The sequence below is a fragment of the Pygocentrus nattereri genome, chromosome 5 (genome assembly GCF_015220715.1).
Source record: "Pygocentrus nattereri isolate fPygNat1 chromosome 5, fPygNat1.pri, whole genome shotgun sequence".
In the NCBI taxonomy this organism is placed as follows: domain Eukaryota; kingdom Metazoa; phylum Chordata; class Actinopteri; order Characiformes; family Serrasalmidae; genus Pygocentrus; species Pygocentrus nattereri.
The window spans coordinates 47,366,790-47,385,896 of NC_051215.1; the positions used below are offsets into that span (position 1 = coordinate 47,366,790).

The 19,107-nt window shown below is 42.2% G+C and overlaps 1 protein-coding gene across 5 annotated transcripts; it reads left to right on the top strand.

Moving 5' to 3' along the window:
- The first annotated feature begins 851 nt into the window (after positions 1 to 851).
- kdm2aa (lysine (K)-specific demethylase 2Aa) lies at positions 852 to 19,084 on the top strand. 5 transcript variants are annotated; one of them, XM_017710189.2, is made up of 22 exons: positions 852 to 1,090; positions 5,136 to 5,274; positions 6,632 to 6,710; positions 7,076 to 7,122; positions 7,421 to 7,599; positions 7,747 to 7,853; positions 8,084 to 8,177; positions 8,372 to 8,525; positions 8,620 to 8,735; positions 9,059 to 9,185; positions 9,367 to 9,596; positions 9,959 to 10,036; positions 10,168 to 10,419; positions 11,219 to 11,335; positions 12,225 to 12,311; positions 12,570 to 12,728; positions 13,091 to 13,117; positions 13,451 to 14,604; positions 14,686 to 14,849; positions 16,913 to 17,059; positions 17,195 to 17,410; positions 17,572 to 19,084. In XM_017710189.2, the coding sequence occupies exons 1-22, from the start codon at positions 1,040 to 1,042 to the stop codon at positions 17,751 to 17,753; spliced, it is 3,906 nt and encodes a 1,301-aa protein (XP_017565678.1). In that variant the 5' UTR covers positions 852 to 1,039; the 3' UTR covers positions 17,754 to 19,084. The 5 variants fall into 5 exon arrangements, with proteins under 5 accessions (XP_017565678.1, XP_017565680.1, XP_017565677.1 ...); XM_017710191.2 differs by lacking the exon at positions 852 to 1,090 and adding an exon at positions 1,447 to 2,462; XM_017710188.2 differs by lacking the exon at positions 852 to 1,090 and adding an exon at positions 3,502 to 3,683.
- The last annotated feature ends 23 nt before the right edge of the window (positions 19,085 to 19,107 follow it).

A 19,107-nucleotide genomic window follows, 5' to 3' on the forward strand; every position in this document is an offset into this window, starting at 1 on the left:
GTGGTTATTGGGATGGAACAAAGCTATTTAGACACATTTTCTACAATTCTGTAGGACTACGAATAGAAACTGGGTAATTTGTTTCACTTCAATGTTTAGTCTCACTAAACTGGTCTGAACCTGATATAAGCTGTTGTAAACACTATGGTGGCAAAAAGGATGAAAGAGAACTTATCAGGCAAGGTTAAGGTCTATGGCCAAAGGACAACACACTCATATGGGAAAGCAACAAAATACATTTATTATTAACATATGGCACTCCATAAATTACAGGCAGAATTACAGATGTGTCCTTACTGCTTAATGTTCCTCATGAAGTAATGGCTTCTACAGCAAAACAGAGGAAGGAATCTGATGATGATGATTTCTACTTTTCTGAATATTTTAAAATGATAATAGGCCTACTTTTATCTTTACTCAAGTATATTCAGTCCTTTTTTCATTGTTAGATTGGTGAGAGCGTCTGATTTTTGAGGTCGATCGTTTGATTTAGTCTTGAGTGCATCAAAAAGCAATTAATATAGCCTAATAATCGTAATTTCCTATGTTGATAAATACTGGGTGTACTTTAGTTGTGCTTTACAGTCCCACTGTAATTCTACACGTTGCTCGGTACATAAAGTAGGTTGTTTTTTTTTTCTACTTCTGCTTACGGTGTTATCCGGAAAGGTACCTTGACTTTAACTTGAGTCTTGATTTGGTTTTATTCGACAGCATGTTTATACTTCTCTGTCCACCTCTGGCTAGGAGTAATTATATTTTGATTTCAACGTCAACCTGCGGACAGACCTCTAAGCCAATCAGCGCCGACTTTCCCGTGGCGGACCAATCGCCAGTCACTTCCTCGTTATAAACTCCCATTGGCGTGGGAGAAGTCTGACCATGCGGACTCGCAGCAGTTACAAAGAGAGTCGTTTTTCTTTACGGATTCTGTGCTACACCAGCGACAGCGAGGACACGATGGTGCCAACTCGAGCTCTCGAGCACGTAAACGGAGTTCCACAGTAGACCGGGCCTCCGCTACCCCTCAGACGCGACCATGGACTCGAGGACCGCGAACAATGAGGTGTCAAGCCCCGGGAGAGCGAAGGTAGATATCCAGAGACAAGCTTCATGCAGCCTGGGTCTGGGGTGTCCTTCAGCTCCAGGTTACTAAAGCTGTTCGTGAAGTTCAGCTCCACGCGTTTCGGTACCGTCCGTTAGGGTCTTTCTACAAACCCAATAGCTGCGTGTTGCATTGAATGACGTGCGGCGCCCCTCAATGAGAACGCGGTTGTTGTGTCGAATTGCTCGGCTATTGGTTCTTGTGTTTGTAATCCCTTATTATTTGGTAGCCCGAAGTCAGCGCGGTGATTGACATCTGCGTCGGCCAATCAGAACCGCGCTTGGCGTGTCGCATTTGCTTCTCATTGGGCCGTTCCGGGCCGTGGGCGTGCCCTCCTCGAAGGGCTGGCGGAGTTTTATATGACGATCTGGAAATGGCGAAACGGTTCACCAGTTCAGCTAACTTTATCGTGAATTCACACAGAGAGGCTGTGCAAAGAACACGCCATGTCCCCGCACTGTTGAAAACGTGGTGAAAAGACGTTAAGGGAAAGTACATGTTATTAAAAGAGGCGTATCTGGACTGTTTTGCGGCGAGGGTTTGGATGCTAAGTTGGCGAAGTTCGGTGGGAATAACGGCCGCCGCTCAGTTTGAGGCAACTTCAGCCGGAGCTAACGCTAGCGAGCTAACCTGGCTCGGTCGGGTGGTGTAGTTTAACCCGATTTTAACACCAATACCTGCTTCTCATTTTAACTCCGCTGTCATGATTCGGGTTCTGAGGTAACGCGGCGATGTACACAACGCTCGCACGGATAAGAAACCGGGGCAGCGATATGTTTAAATCGAGGTAAAAGCGATATCGCGAAAGCTGTGCGAGGGCTAGCCAGCCAGCTAACGATGTTTTGTTCGGAGTGGAGCGGTGCTGCTAGCTCGGCTAGGGTTGGGTAGCCTGTGTAGGTTAATTCACATAACGTGAAACGTTTACGCGACTGGTTTAAAAAATGTTCTGTTGTTATTACGCGGTTACAGCCAACGTTATTAAATAAAACGTTGCTTAGCTGAAGAAAGCTACCCGGCAGTAGTTGACCTAGCAAACGGACCAGCGTACAACTGTAGCGCTAGCCGCGTTAGCCGTTAGCTGACAGAAGACGACGGTCAGTCGCGTTTTAAATATTGTCAGCTTAATGGTTCAATTCGCCGTGGGATGCGGTCGCGCAATGGTTTGGCCGCGTTTCGCCACCACACGTTTAGCGTAGTTGGTTAGCCGCGGCGAGCGTGTGTTTTGTAGCTGGACTTGCCCCGGCGTTGACGGACGCGAGTGTAGGCGTAGGTTGGTGCTTCTCTGGGAACTGGCTTCTTCCCCTCCTGACACTATCTGGACATGGACGATTCTAAACCACGGTACAGCAAACGACTGGTAGGTGGCTTCAGTACGTCCAAATACACACCTGTGCACCCCTTCTGGTTCTGTCCAAATACGTTCCCTTTACAGCCGTAAACATAAACATCTCCAGACGCTGGTTTCCCACATATTAAATTCACTACGAGACTTTAAGCGCCTCAGTAGTTAGTTAGATCACCCATTTTTTTTGTTTTGTGTTTTTTTTAGTTTGTAAATCTAAATGTTAGGTGGGCTATTAGTCTGCTTTTGTTGTCGTAGGGATTTCGCCCTCCAGTTTGTTGCTGTAGGTTAGCTTTACTCTCAGCTCTCACCTCTTACCAGCATCTGTCCATGCCATGCGCTGCTGCTGTAACCTCAGGTAATCTGTGTTTTAGTGCTCTTGGTCTCACCGCCGTTTTCTTGCACTGCACAGCAGGCTGTGTTGTTTGACACTGGGTAATAAATGATTGTATCCAACTTAAGACGTGGTGGTGGTTGTGTTTTGTGAATCTTAGTTGGTTCTCAGTCTTTATAGGTTGCACCTTTTTATGCTGTAGAAATTGTTGGAGGCAATCAGTTTTTAATCCCCCTATATTTGGTTCCTAAATTCATAAACAGTACAGGTGGTTCAGCTGTCTTGAAACAACTATCATGCTCTTTTGAGGAGGATGGTTCTCGATTATGGATTAAATGCTTTGTGAATTAGCTGTGCTTTTTCTTCTGAAGATGTACTCCAAAGACTGGATGTCCTGTGTGTTTAAGTTATAGCTAGATAAAAAGAATAGAGGTTTTTGCCGTCTCTGTGATTCACATCAGCCTCCTCGTCGAGTGCTTCCAGAGTCGAAGACCATGCTGTGGTGTGTGTATTAAAAAAGTTAAAGGACTGGGTGGGAAATGAGTGCAGGTTGGGTAATTGGAAGATCCAAGGTGATACAAGCTGTAAGCAGTTTGTTTTTGAAGAGAGGGGCTGTGTAGTAGGAGTAATTTGATTGGTTGAACTGACCATGTGAGCTGAGATGCAGAAGGGGTGGGGAGAGAGAGGGGGGTGGGGAGAGAGAGAGGGAGGGAGGGGACACTGCGGAGGCAAAAGGATAACAAGAGGAGGACGGAGCGTAGGTCTCTGTAGTGGAAAAAGAGGAAGGAGGCAGAGGGATGGAGAACAGAGAGGATCCACTGATCCTTGTGGATGGACGGATGTTCAAGAAGCGAGGAAGGAAGAGGAAGAATAAGAAGGGAGATGAAGATGTGACACTGAAGGTGCGAGGTGTGTAGTGTTTCATTGCCCTCCATGAGGGCTACGTCCAGGCGCACTGCAGTGTCAGGCCTAATGAAAACAGAATAGCAAGGGCCATTTGAGAAAGAGGGACAGATGGATTAGGCGTAGCCTGGAAAGAGCTGTCTTACCGTCCTTGTCCTGCAGTGCTCCAGTTCTTGCTGTTCTGCTGCAGTTGTTTTCTTTTTCTTATTACTTTAGATTTTCTTTGTCTGTTTAATGTAGTTATGTTGACCTTCATATTATCATCGTTTGATAATTATTGACTTGTGGGCCGATAATGTCCTGTTTGACCCATGGTTGGTTGTTGTCCGAGTAAGAACACAGTGTTCCTGGACATCCGTTCAGTACATCTGCACTGGTGCTGCTCACTGAACTGTACCATGTCAATGGCTTTGGCTTTAGTAGGAAAATATGAAGTGATTTGTAAATGAAGGGGTGACTGCTTGGAGGTTGAGTGAACAGGCTCTCATGGAATAGCAAGACTGCAGTACTTCACAAATCCTACATAAAAAAAAGGTTTTTTTTTTTTTAAAAAACATTTTTATTTTCATGATGTACAGAAAAAATATCAGTGCTATCTTTTAATCAGTACCACAAGGTTACAAATGCATGTACAGATTTAGGTATGAAACTCCTTTATTGGCCAATATGGTCATGGTGTGATTTGGTTAGCCACAAGATTTACTTGCATCTTGACAGTTTGGTTACTGTGAAGTGGATGATTTGATGTGTTGACTAATGGACAAAGGAGAGTTTAGCAGAGAAGAACGGATTTGGAGGCAGTGAAGCTCTTTATGAATAAATTATTCTTTTACAGTAGAACTGAATTAGCATGGCCCTTTTAAAGACCTGGCTGTCGGAGTTGTGTGACAATAGACCTTTTTCATGTGTTGTGTTAGCAGCTATGGGAGATGTCTGGGGATGTTGCAGAGTCATGCCCAGATTCTTTATTGATTTTTTTTTTTTTTTTTTTTTTTTTTTTTTTTTTTTTTTTTTTTTCTCTCTCTTCTCTCCCCTTCCCCTCTCTTACATCTGTGATTGAGACTATGACGACAGGGCTGAAATCAGGTTGTGATTGGCCAGTAGCCACACCATCACCATAGAGACTCTGTAGAGCTGAAGGCGCAGACAAGGGCAAGGAAGGAAGGTCTCTCTGTTGAGAGTGTGTGTGTGTGTGAGACTGAGGGAGAGAGAGAGGCAGATGTCCAAGTGGTCGTGAATATGGGCAACACTTATTTTTCAACCAGATGAGATTTCAGTCTCTCTTCGATTTGTTCTGAGGGTTCCTTTGTCACATTCGCCGTGTCTGTATATTATTTAGTCGGTTTTGTTTGAAAACAAGCAGCAGATAAATTGGATTACCTGTCTGTGGAGAGTAGTGTAGATTTATTTATTTATTTTTTATTAATTTGTTTTAATTCTCCTCATCCCAGCGGTCAGGCACACGGCGACGTTACCATGATGATGGGATCTCTGACGATGAGATTGAGGGGAAGAGGACCTTCGACCTGGACGATAAGCTGCATTGTGATCGTTTCGGCTCTGACAGGGTCCAGCGCATGGAGGGAAAAGGTACGCTGCAGAAATGACTGTTAATAGATTTCTTTTTATTATTATTTTTTAATTAATTAATTTATTAAATTTAAACTAAATACAATTTTTTTCCCCTTTTTGCAATTTAAGAATAGCTGGGCTATTTTTGCTCTGGACTAAAAGCTGTTGGCTAGCCAACATAAATTGGTGGTATTGAGAATGGAAATGGGCAACTATAGAGACCTTGGATGGAACCATTGCCCTGGTGAAGTTGTATCATGAGTTGTATTTGGCCGTGCGAGTTTCTACCAACAGCACATTCATTACCCTATAGCTGGGCTTACACTACATGATTTTTAGCTTGTTGTACCTCGATTTGCCCCTTGCGAGAATTTTTTGCAATCGGAAGCGAATTTTGAGGTCAGGAGCTCGATCGGCAGTTATTGACCGAGCAGATGATTTGGTAGTGTGAGTGGAGAAACAAGTCAATATTTAGCCTCTCCAATCAAGCTCAGGAGTAAACCTGGGCCTTCCGATACTGATATACGTTTGATTTTTATGACAAAACGTTCGAGTTCAGTAGTAAACAATGATTTAGACGAGAGGCAAAAGGTGAAGAGATGCCTGCACTGAGCAGTAGACTGTTGACACAGAGAAGCAAATTGTTCTGTTCAGGCAAATAATCTATTACAACTCTGTCAGCAGCCAGTTTATAGTTAAGTATTTCTCCAGCTCTGACTAACAATCCCCTTATTGATCTTAACCAAGAAAACAGTTACTGAAGTCCAAGGACAATACACTCCCAAGTATAAGCGTAGTGATATCTGCATTTTGTTCACATAATCATCCCCAGTTTGCATTTCCTATGATTTGATTTATTTTTTTTTAGGTGCTTTTCCTAGCCAAAACTAGCCAAGTGTGTTGTCACCTCATTTTGCTGTATTGTCTCATGTGTGTCCTCACAACAAAACAACATGGACAAAAGACAGTGTGATGCTCTCCATTATCAAGTTATTACATTTAAAAATTATAACAGGTCATGTAGTGAATTCCCATGTTAAAAATCTATTATTTTGCACTAAAAAAAAAAAAAAATTATTTATTTTTACAGATTTGTAAATTGGCGGATGTAGTCACTGCCTGTAATAGGAAAGAAAATGTTTGCCCCATTCCAGCTCTCTTATGTCACTGCATCACAGAACGGTCTGGAACTGGAAGACAGGAACATGCTCCCTCTGTGTGTCTTGTTTTCTGTCATGAGATTATCTTTTTTTTTTTTTTTTTTTTTTTTTGAGGGGGCACATGATCTTTTGCAGGTTACTTTACATATTTGCTTTCTTCACTTTTATTGGTGCTTTGTCTGGGTACTGTCTAAACAAATGCTGTTTCCCTCCAGACTTCACATTTGAGTACATCCAGAGAGGAGGGCTGAGAGACCCAATTATCTTCGACAGACCTGATGGACTTGGAATCAAGTAATACATCTTCTTCATCTTCGTCGTCTACGCAATGACTGTTGTAAATTGTAAAAATCCAGTCCTCCTTCGAGCAGCTTTGGGTTTTTGATATGTTGGACAGCTGATATTTAACAGGGGCACTCGTTCAGATACGGGATTAATCTGTGTGATGAGCTGGTGGCTAAGATTTGAAGTCCTGTAGAGACTAATAAATTGATTGGCTACTGGTTGTTTTGATTATGTACATGTTAGATATGAGAATGTGGTGGGCAAGGTACTCGCTGTAGTTTAAGGTGTATTTATTTATTTTTATTTTATTTTTTTGGTCTTGCACTTGACTTCTCTACACTGTAGTGTCATGTTTTTGTGCCTTATCTCTGTAGAATGCCAGACCCTGACTTCACTGTGAATGATGTGAAGACATTTGTGGGTAAGGAATTAACCTTCATGTGCGTTTCCTTAACCCCGTCTCTGCCTTTGTTGTGTTAAAGTGCTCAGTCATGTTTTGCGTTTGCAATAGTTTAAATCAGTTCACTACCAGATAAATACTCACGATGAATAAGCTTGTTGATGAAGAATGATTAGCTATAGGGAGTCAGTTATCATAGTACCAAAGAAGTAGGTTTGATTAGGCTCCACTAGATTTTATTCAATGTCTGCTGTGGTAGCACTTAAAATATTTTTCTAAGGAATGCTAGCTGTGTAAACCACTTTCTTCTATATGGTAGGCAGTCGGCGAATGATAGATGTGATGGACGTTGCCACTCAGAAGGGCATTGAGATGTCTATGGCTCAGTGGGCGAGATACTACGAGACTCCGACTACCCAGAGAGTGAAGTTGTACAATGTCATCAGTCTGGAATTTAGTCACACCAAGCTGGAGAACTTGGTTAAGAGACCAGCCACGGTTAGTGCGCGCACATGCTCACTTGCACGAAAGCTTGAGAAGGGAAAATGTATGTTGGCATAAGAGCAAACTAGGACGAATCTTTGTTCACGTTACTTATTTTATCTTTCTCGTATTCATAATGCTCACAACTTTGTCTTGTTTCAGGTGGATATGATTGATTGGGTGGACAATATGTGGCCGCGGCACCTAAAAGAAAGGCAGAGAGACTCCACAAATGCAATTATAGACATGCAGTACCCTAAAGTGCAGAAGTAATCTTATATTTTATTTGTTTGTCATAAAATTGCATGTTATTTAAAAATGTTGGATACCTGTGAGTTTGCCTGTACAATAAGAATTAAAGTTACAGGGCCAAATCTTTTGGTTGGGTATTGAAGTTTTCTGAAGTACCACTCAAACATAAATTTGTCGTCTTTGATCTTCTGCCACCTCATCTTTTATTTTATTTTTATAATTCATATTTTTTTCCTGTGTTTTCCAGGTACTGTCTGATGAGTGTCCAGGGCTGTTACACAGATTTCCACATAGACTTTGGTGGCACGTCTGTGTGGTACCACATATTGCGAGGAGGCAAAGTAAGCATGAATGTGTCGGAATACCTTGCTACATGGTTTTTAATTGTTGTTGGAATCAGTTGTTCATTCTTTATTAGTGTCTTTTTAGTCTTCCTAATTTCAGTATATCAGGAACAGAGCTTCTCCAGAGAAATCCAAATGACCATGCAGTTCACTGCAACATCCTGAGATGAGCATGCCTTTCGGTTCCACAGGTCTTCTGGTTAATCCCTCCCACACCGCAGAACTTGGAACTCTATGAGAACTGGGTGTTATCTGGGAAACAAGGAGACATCTTTCTCGGAGACAAGGCCACAGACTGCCAGAGGATTGAGCTCAAGCAGGGCTACACCTTCATTATCCCATCAGGTGAGTGAATGGCCACACTGCTTGCACGAAACACTAGTTTCATTATATTCGTGTTACAAGTGTGTAGTAATTGTGTGTCTGTGTGTACGCACAGGTTGGATTCATGCAGTTTATACACCTGTAGACACTCTTGTGTTTGGTGGGAATTTTCTACACAGCTTTAACATCCCCATGCAGCTCAATATCTACAGCATTGAGGACAGGACACGGGTGAGTGGCCAAGAGATCAGCTCAGAAGTCTCAGATGAATAGTTTCAGAATAAGTAAACCTGTAATGCATGTCATTTTTATAACTTTTCACTCTGCTTAAATTATTAGAAAGTCATTAGTTCGTTTTTAACGTTTTCTTTCAATGCCATTTCTCTTTCTCTTTCTCTTTCTCTTTCTCTCTCTCTCTCTCTCTCTCTCTCTCTCTCTCTCTCTCTCTCTCTCTCTCTCTCTCTCTCTCTCTCTCTCTCTCTCTCTCTCTCTCTCTCTCTCTCTCTCTCTCTCTCTCTCTCTCTCCCCCTCTCCCTCTCCCTCTCTCCCTCCAGGTGCCAGCTAAGTTCCGTTACCCATTTTACTATGAGATGTGTTGGTATGTGCTGGAGCGATATCTCTACAGTCTAACCAACACTTCCTACCTCATCCCTGAGTTTCAGAAACACTCTTTGTGCATTGGTTAGTAATTCAGCAAGAGGACCTAAAACTGCTGCCCTGTTTAACAATGAATAAAAGTTATGTCAGTTTGCGTGATTTATGTACATAATGACTTGTTTTGTAGCTATAGCAGGTTTGTGTGAGGTTTCTTTTAATCCTTCTGGTTTACCTTGTGTAATGTTCAGCTTGTTCTTTTTCTCAGGCCTTAAGCGAGAAGCTTCTAATTGTGATGCCCTCAACGGCCATGCAAAGGAAGAGGAGGAACTTTATGCTCCCTCTCCTCCAAGTCGGCCAGGGGTGAAGGTTCATCTGACTCCTTTTGAGCTGGAGGGTTTGTGGAATTTACTGGGAAAACTAGAGTCTCTGCCTTCACACAAGAAGTGTGTCCCTGCAGGAATACACAATGCACCTGCTCTGCTACATGATATAAGGGTGAGTTCAGAGAGATAATGCTGACATGAGGCAGTTATTGTTATGATAGATTATGATGTAATTTGTCGTCATGCTATTCTGAGGTTATTGTCTATCATCAGTACTCAGTTTTAGGGTATTTCAAGGGTATTATTAGTCCTATGTACTTAGGTTTAGTGCAACACAGTGGCATTACTTTGTTCCAGCTTGCATCTTTAAAAAATATCGTGACATTATGTATTGTGAATGCCTTGGAAGATATATTACATTTTTGACACATTTCCTGGCTTTAAATGTGTATTTATTTACATGTTTATGTCCAGCTGTTTAAATTGACATGTTTATGTTCATATTATACCCATTGCTCTCCTCTTTTCTCTCAGGCATTGCTTAAAGAACATGCTAATGACACACCCAAACTCTCCTACACTGGAAGACCCATTGTTAAATGGCCAAAGAGGGTAAGATAATTGTGAAACCTTGTGACCTAAAGCACTTTTATCTTACAAAACATCCTTGTGACTATTAAATAAATAAGTCAGTGTTATTCTACTCGATCTTAATTTTGTTACATTGGCTCTTTTTGGTCCAGCCATCATGGTATCAGCCTCCTCCTCCGCCTGCACCAATAGGTCGTCCCAAATTGTCCACCACTCCCATCATCCCACGTCCAACGAAGCCAGCCTCTTCCATGTCTGTGCTGCGACGGCGACGAGTGCGCTGCAAGCGTTGTGAAGCATGTCTGCGCACAGAATGTGGAGACTGCAACTTCTGCAGAGACATGAAGAAATTTGGTGGCCCCGGCAAGCTGAAGCAAACCTGCGTCCTTCGCCAGTGTCTTGCGGTGAGGGTGGAAAGATGTGTGATGTGTTCGTTTTTATTTTGTATTTGTGTGTGAAGAGAAAACAAGCGTGTCTCTGTAAGATGGTCATATTTCAGTGTAATGCACAGTGATTTTGCTATTTTGTAATTAATGTGTATTGGTGCCTTTTGAGGCTTGCTGTACATGTGCGCTGATGTCTTGTGAAAATGTAACGTAGCCTTAAAGGTTTTCCTACCCAGTCCCCAGAAAGGTTGTTCAGGACAGAGTATGGCGCCACTGTAACAAAGAGGAAATTCCTACACAATAAGTAGAGAGAAAGAGAAACATGCACTAAATTAAAGCGAGTCATTTTAAAGGAATAAATCGGCAAGGCTTTTATTCATCCAGGTGAACGTGGAACATGTTTTAAATTTTTGCGGGAACCGCCAGTACGCACTAGAACAATAGTGTTTATCCAAGCTGCATGTGCACAAGAAGCGAAGGTAAATTCCACCTTCCTCTGCTTGTGCATCGACATGCTGTTTTTCATAAAGGAATGCCCTTGAATAGCTATATATGATAAAGAGTTTCATTTAAAAGTTCCTTTAGCAGCCTGTACAGCATATGAGAAGCAAAAAAATACTGATTTTAGAAATGTTTTTCATCTGAAATATTATTTTACTTGCCATTGTTTGTGTTTCACTGTTTGTAAGCTCAAGTAATTGTGACCTTTTTTGACACAATATATTGAACACAGTAGTTAGAAGACAAGAAAAAAAATGGTAAATCAAGTTCTGTGCATAAAACTATGCATGTTGTTTATAAATCTTCTGTCCTGTAGCCTGGCCTGCCACTCTCAGCAGTGTGTGAAATCTGTGAGGAAGGGAACCAGGAGACTGGAGAAGAACTCATGGAGTGCTCCAACTGTGCTCAGATTGCCCATCCTGGCTGCCTAAAGGTGTGTGCACCTGTTGATGTCTTAGTGTTATTTTCTGTGTACTCACTGCTGTCTAACCTGGTATTCTCACCATCATTACTTTGACATAGTTTCTAGGTGTAGTTTCCCATCAGTGGTCTTTCACTGTGATACCTTGCATTGATTATGCAATACATTATATAACTATTGGAAATGCGTTGCTCCTGCAAGCTGATGTTTGTGGTATAATACTGACCCAAATCAGTCATGGAACAAGACTTACCCGGTCCCTTTTCAAGCTTTAAGTGTCTGCTGTGAAAATGTAATGGTGGCATTTTTCAGCACTTCCAAAAAAGTAAAAGTAAAACGGTGTCCTATGCCACTGAAAATGATTTAAAGTGTGCACCCAGCACTTAAAACTAGAAGAGTACTAGAGAGATTTGAAAGCCAAATTACTGAAATTCAAAGTAGCTTGGTGATTTCATGTTTATTCCTCAAAAAACAAACATCAGAGAAGTTCTCATCTATATAAAAAAAAAAAAAAAAAAGTCAAACTTGGTTAGCTAACTTGATCATTTGTGCCTGTTCTGCTCTTCTGTTGAATGGTTTGAAGAGCATGGACTACCTGAGCAACACTTATGCTGATTTGAAGAAGAAAATAAATGTATGATGGCAGTACGCTACACATCTGCGGTCATGTTAAATTTGAACAGTCTGCCTCACCTCAAGGCAGCTCCTCTCAATTTACTTGTTAGGCTAATAGTCATTTTTTTTTTTTTTTTCCCCTCAGTATTCAACCATTACTGCAGTGGAGGTGTTAAAATTTCAAGATTAGCGTGTGTGTGTGTGTGTGTGTGTGTGTGTGTGTGTGTGTGTGTGTGTGTGTAAAACTTTTTTTTTTTTTTTTTAATTATTATTTTTTTTATTCCAGGTGCCTGGAGAGGGTATAGTTAACAAAGATCTACCAAGCTGCTGGGAGTGTCCCAAATGTGTTATGGGAAAAGAGACAGAATCTGAGGTAACACATGGCCACACGCACAAACCCAGACACAGTGTTTACTGTTCAATGTAAACAAAAGAACCTGAGTGATGCACATACCCAGTCAGGTACAAGCTTAAGTGCTCAGAGTGTGTTATCCTGGTCTGTATGGAGAATTTATACTGTATTCTCTTTCAGACACTCTCGAGGCAGTACTTGTGTATGTCTCTTTGACAAACACATCCACACACACTGCTCTCAGTGGATAACAGTAATGCTTCTTCCCCTGTTTGTCAGTTGTCGGGCAGCGGTGATGACATCACGGCTCAGGAGGGGTCAGGGGGGCTGAGGGGCGAGGGCGGGGCGTGGCACGGGGTCGGGCGGCCCCCTTCCTCTCTCTCCCATGGGTCGCTACGGAAACAGGTGGCGGCCCCAGAGCAGCAGCTCAGGAAGAGGGTGAGAGGCTCCGCCTTCCTCACGCCACTGCTGCCGCACGCACGCCCACGCTCCTTATCCTTCTTCCTGTTTTATCCTCCTTCTCCTTTTATATATATTTTTTTTCTTTTTCTTTTTTTAAACATTCTCTTTTTGGTCTCCTGCTCCCCCCTCGTGTCTCTATCTGTCTCTCGCCCTCCCTGCCCGGTTTCATCATCATCCCGTGCCCCATCGCTGCTCGGACTGACTGATTGGGGGGAGAGGGCCTCAGAATCAGCTCTCTGTCTGCAGCATGTTTGATTTCTCACTCACTGTGATTGTGACACTTTTTGCTGACGACTGAAAGTCCATGTATTAAACAGAGTTCTGTGATTTTATTACAGATGAAATTGGAAGGAAGCAAAATGCATGTAAGTATGGTAATTATTAAAAAAGATAATTAAAGGTAATTAATGGACTTGTTGAAAAAAAAAAAAATAATAACATGGTAAATACATTAATGCTAAATCTCCTTGCTCATAATTAAAATGAGATCTTTACAATAACACCAGATAAAATGGTGCTTAAAATCTACATACCTTCAAAATATAAAGCTAAACATGGTCGGTCGATATTCAGCAATGTCTTGAAGTTCTTCTGCATGAGGTACGAGTGGATTTGAATTCCACATTCAACACCAATTTAGTTAATTTAGTAGAAGCAAGAACCATAGAAGTATTTAATCATCTGAATTCTGCCCTTAGAAACGCAAGTCTTCCTCACTGGATCCTCGAGTGGCTAAGATCTACCGGAGGCATGGAATGGACAGAGATGACGATTCGGGTAGTGATGACGAGGATGGAGATGGAAGGCGGAAAACGTCACTCCAGTCAAGGAGTGGGGTGTCGGCTCGCCGTGGCTTTGGCACTAGTAAGCGTGTATGGAGAAGCTCCTCCCATCGAGGAGGAAGAGGGGTTGGTGGCATGGCCACAAATTCCACGTCGCTGAAAATCAAGCGCGGGCTTGCTGGGAGAGGTGATCGCGGGAAGCGTGTTCGTTTACGGGGTGGGTCTAAAATGCAGCGAAGGCGTTACGAAACCGAGGATGACGACGACGATGATGATGAGGAGGATGAGGATGATGAAGAGGAGGAAGAGGATGAGAGTGATGAAGACTGGCAAATGAGCCGGTCAGAAAAAGAGCATCGCGCTCGGCGTCGACATCGTAGAGGCGAAGAGGATGAGGAAGACGATGACGAGGATGATGAGGAGGAAGATGATAGTGAAGAGCGAGACTTTGACGGTGAAGACGAAGAGATGGAAGATCTGGATGATGGCGGTGAGGAAGAAGAGGATGATGAAGAGGGTGAGAACCATTCGGACTCAGAAACGGACCCTCCTGTCTTGCTCGTCTCAGACTTAAATGACGAACTGTTAAATGGTTCTTACCTGACGGTCACGCTACAGCGCCCCCCAAAGGCCAAACGTGATCCTGGTGCCATTGTGCCCAAACTCGAGGCTGCCATGTCTCCTCGTGCTCCTGGTTCTGCCGACTTCATCCAGCGCAAATCCCTCCACAAGTATCGGCACAAAAATGGCAGCTCCCTCACCGCTGACAATGGACTCTCCCAAACCAAAGCAGCCCTGTCATCTGGCCGCCCCAAGCGCTCAAACAACGACGGCAGAGAGAGAGACACCGCTTCTCCTTCTTCCACCTCCTCTCGCTCTTCCATTTCTCCTCCTCCTCCTCCTATGTCCACTACAAGCTCCTCCCCTCCAGCTCTCCTGTCTCATCCCTCGTTCCGGGATGTGGGTAACGAGCCAGGGTGTGAGAAGGAGGTGTGGGTGTCTGTGTTTTGTTACCTGAGTAGAACGGAACTGGCTGTGTGCATGAGGGTCTGCAAGGCCTGGTACAAATGGTGAGTAATACAAGGAAATGGAAAATATGTTTGACAACTCAGGTTTAAATACTCATGTGCCCTTTGACTGTCTGTCTGTAGGAGCTTTGATAAACGCTTGTGGAATCGCATAGATCTGAGTCGGTGTCGCTCACTGAGTGCGCAGGCTGTGTCAGCAATCATTAAACGCCAGCCTGCCACACTTGACCTGTCTTGGACCCCTGTTTCCAAGAAACAGATCACCTGGCTCATCCACCACCTCCCAGGTATCTACAACACTTTTCGTTTGTGTGTGTGTGTGTGTGTGTGTGTGTGTGTGTGTGTGTGTGTGTGTGTGTGTGTGTGTGTGTGTATATGTGTGTATATGTGTGTGTATATATGTGTATATATATATATATATATATATATATATATATATATATATATATATATATATATATATATATATATATATATATATATATATATATATATATATATATATATATATACATACATACATGCACAAACACATGCATAGACACACACACACACACACAGTATGGTTGTAGCAGTGCATTATGCTGGTGCAATGCTAAACTGTCACAAATGTATTGTGGACACTGGACACTTTTTAAATGATGCTGTTCATTGAATAAGGGCATTTGTTATTTGAACACCAGAGTTGGGTGTATGATCAGCACAGTTGTAGCTGTTTTTAGTAAGTTGGCCAACAGCATGATTGAAGTCATTTATTTAATTCAAATTTCTCTCAAACTGTTGAGAGAACCAGATTGAATCAAGTATCGTGAATCACAGTATGTACATACATGTGCGTGCACGCACACACACACATGGAATATATGTATTTGCATGTGTATATGCTATGATTTAACAGGGTGCCCATTTTCAACAATGCACATTATATTACAATGCATTGTTTCACCCTTAATCCAGTGGTAAATGGTGGCATTTGCCTAAAAAAAAAAACTGACAGTAAATTTGTACGACTCAAAAGTGGAAAAATATCCAAATACTGTATTATCTGAGAAGATATGTTAAACCAAGTTGACCTGACACAGCAGCACAACTCACACATGAAGACCAAGAGGAAGCACATCCAGGGTGTAAAACTTGGCTTAATGAGTAAAGGTGCCTACACGCTATACAAAGCAAGGACAGAGCAGTAGACACATCCACATGCAGATCTTGTCCATCTAGAAGGCATATATGCAGCTGAAGCAGCGACGGAGTTTGTACAGTTTAAAATTAATTGGGGAAACAAAACATTTGGACCAAAATAACCTAAACCAAAAACCTGCTAAAACCGTAGTCAGGTGTTAGAAATAGCAGTGTGCTTTACAGCTAGCTCTATTTGTGTTTAGCAAAATAAACACAACTGACTAAAGAGATGACCTGCATTTCATCTAAACAGCACAGCTAAATTATACTTGATCACTGCTGGTGCACTAATGCACAGTGTACTACTCGTCCACACAGCTAAGGACATTTTACTCCCCCCTCAGGTTGTTCTCCAGATTGCGGTTTTCCTAAACTGTTTTCATGCGGATTGATTTGGACTAAAAATGCTGACATCCCATTGTCATCATCACATGGTTATTGTTTGTGTGGATGAGCATGCTTTGCGACAATGCATGTCTGACATGGCTATTTACCTTGCTGATGACTGGGCTGTGTCTGTGTGCTCAGTAATATACAAGTTTATTTACTTGATGTTACCAACCGCATAAATTAATTTAATTTGGCATTATTATTAGAGAAGAGATCATTTTAACAGTAGAATCGAAATACCTCCAGAATAGTACTTTGACTGCCATATAAGATCCGTTTTAAGCATTTCACACTGAGTAAAAGAAATACGAGGAATATCTTCTCTGCCCTCAAAACTATATTGAATATCTGTTGACCCCCCCCCATCCACTTTTTCTCTTTGAAGGAGTAATAATCTTAACCTTTATGTATGACGTGAAATATTTTACAGAAAACTAGCTGCACATTTTACTCATTTACATGACTCCTAGTGATGAACTGTTTGAATGAGGACATTCAAGGTAGTGTTCAGATATTGTCCACAAACTTTTTTTGGCCATTTCCAAGTATAAGTGCTTGTTTATACTACAAGCTAGTGAATGCATTTGTTATGCATTCTTTGAAAACAGACATGTGGACTGCTTAATGCTTCCTGCTTCTACCACAAGTTTTCACTCTGGTTTAAAACTGGCTTCAGGAGTAGGTTAAGGCCCATATGCTTTTCGACCTTCCAAGAAATTTTAGATACGTTTGACCGCTACTGCTCTGTTTAATTTCTTGTCTCTTTTTTTGTTTTTAGGTTTAAAGGATCTGATCATGTCTGGCTGTTCATCTTCATGTGTTTCGGGGTTGAGTTCTCAGAGCGGTCCATGTCTGCGAACACTGGACCTGTGCTGGGCTGAAGGTGTTAAAGAGCCTCAGCTTAAAGACCTTATCACACCATCAGGTCAGCTGGATATGCATACTTTAGTTTTGTGGAGGCATGCCAAGATAGCGTGTGTTAAAATACTACTCATGTCCTTACTTTGAATGAACTGTTTACCAATGCGAACCCAGAAAGAAAAATCTACCCCATTCACAGGCAGTGAAAATCGAAGCCGGCTCAGAAGTTTGCTGTCCTTGAGGTTGTCTGGTCTGGATGTGAGCGACTTCGTTTTGAAGCTGATAATCAGACACATGCCGCTGCTGAAGAGGTTGGACTTGTCCCACTGCCACGACCTCACAGATCAGTCCGTCAGCATCCTCACAGCCAGTGGATCCAACATGCGCACTACACTCAAGGAGGTCAACCTTGCTGGTAATTCAGCTTTGTCACAGAGCTTGAGAGGAACATGTATGAACAGTAAACTTGATCCCGCATTGTGAGGGTAACGTTGGCCGAATCATGAAAGGTTGTAATGGAGTTCATGGTTATTGTCCTGCTCTAAACTCTTTTCTGTTTTTTTTCTACATTTCCAGGGTGTAATAAGCTTACAGATGCCTGTCTGTCCTATATGAAGCGACTGTCTGCTCTCACTCTGTTGGACTTGAGAAGCTGTAAAGGTGTGACGCGGCGTGGCTGTGAGAACTTCATTTCGGACCTCTCCTACTGCACCTTCTTCTGCTTGACTGAGGACAAACTCATCCAGAGAATATCTTAACACAGAGACACGCACACAGATACACACGTGCTCTCACACAGCTGTGCTCTACGGGCTCCATCATAGTGCTCCGACAAGATTCGCGCTCCCTCACGCAATCTGGTTGGGAGGGTTGATGGATGGACAGAGGCCGCGCCCCTGGAAAGAGGATGACAGCACAGAGTCTGATGAGAGTGATGTTCTTTTGTGCAGTTTGACTATCGGGAGTCCAGGCATTCAGGATAATCCAAAACGACTTCTAAAGAAGACGACGAGGCTCGTGCACTTGAATCTGAAATCGAGACGTATTGGATCCAAATTAGCTAGGATTCTGTGGATGACCTAGAGGAGTCTGATCTCGGAGTGTAGTCAGAAGAGGTTTTAAAAAGTTACCACAGATGAGGCTATTTCAGATATGGCTCTTATATTGTCAACCAGCATTACCATTGGTGGGGGGGACAAAGGAACCAAGCCTGGTGTAACATGACATTTAGCCTACAAAATTCTGTAGGAAAAAGGAGGCCAAAGCATGCACTTACTGGAGTGCCAGCAGAAATTCAACTGGACGCAAATGTCTTGAGCCTACAGCCCAAATGGTCTCTCATACAGACACACATGCACATTATTTTTCTTGTCTGTTTTCTGTCCTCTGATGTGCACTAGTTTAGTAGTGCGGTCAAGCTTTGAGGTCTTGGCTTCCTTTCTCTGCCTTCACCAACCTGCGCTGTGGAATTTCATCTTGTTTTACTTGGTCCATGTCTCTTTCCCTCTTGGTTTTACTTTTTGTAAAATTCCTTCTTTTCTCTTTTTCATATGGCTTTATTTTCCTGTTTGTTGCTTTCCTCTTGTATCACCATCTCTGTACATTTGCTCATTTTTCATAGTGTGCATCTTTATTTTCTTTCAGAAACGGTGAAGCCTGTAGTAACTTTTTTTTTTTTTTTTAAGAAAAAAATAAAAATAGTCACACTTCATCAAAGATTGTTGTTTAAGTATAAGTACTTTGCTGTTATGCTTATTGATGCAAGGTTTATTTCAGATGTATTTGAAAAGAAAAATGCAGTGCAAGTATTGAAAAACATTCAGTAAATATTTCAGGGGCGCAAATATTCAAAAAGCGTTAACTGAGTGCTCTTACAAGGTTATACTTGGTTTTTCTATCTACCCAGAGTAAAATATTTTGTGATGCCTTAAAGGACAGAACTGCCCCATGGATTACTTTCTCTGAAGTATTTTTTTAATCAATTAATGAGGTAGCAAGCAGATGACGGACACTTCTGAAAAGTGCAATATTTTTTTTTTTATTTTTTTTTTTTGGACAGCGCAATAGGCAATAAACTCAGAGAAAGAGAGGAATGTGTTCTGCATTGCTTTT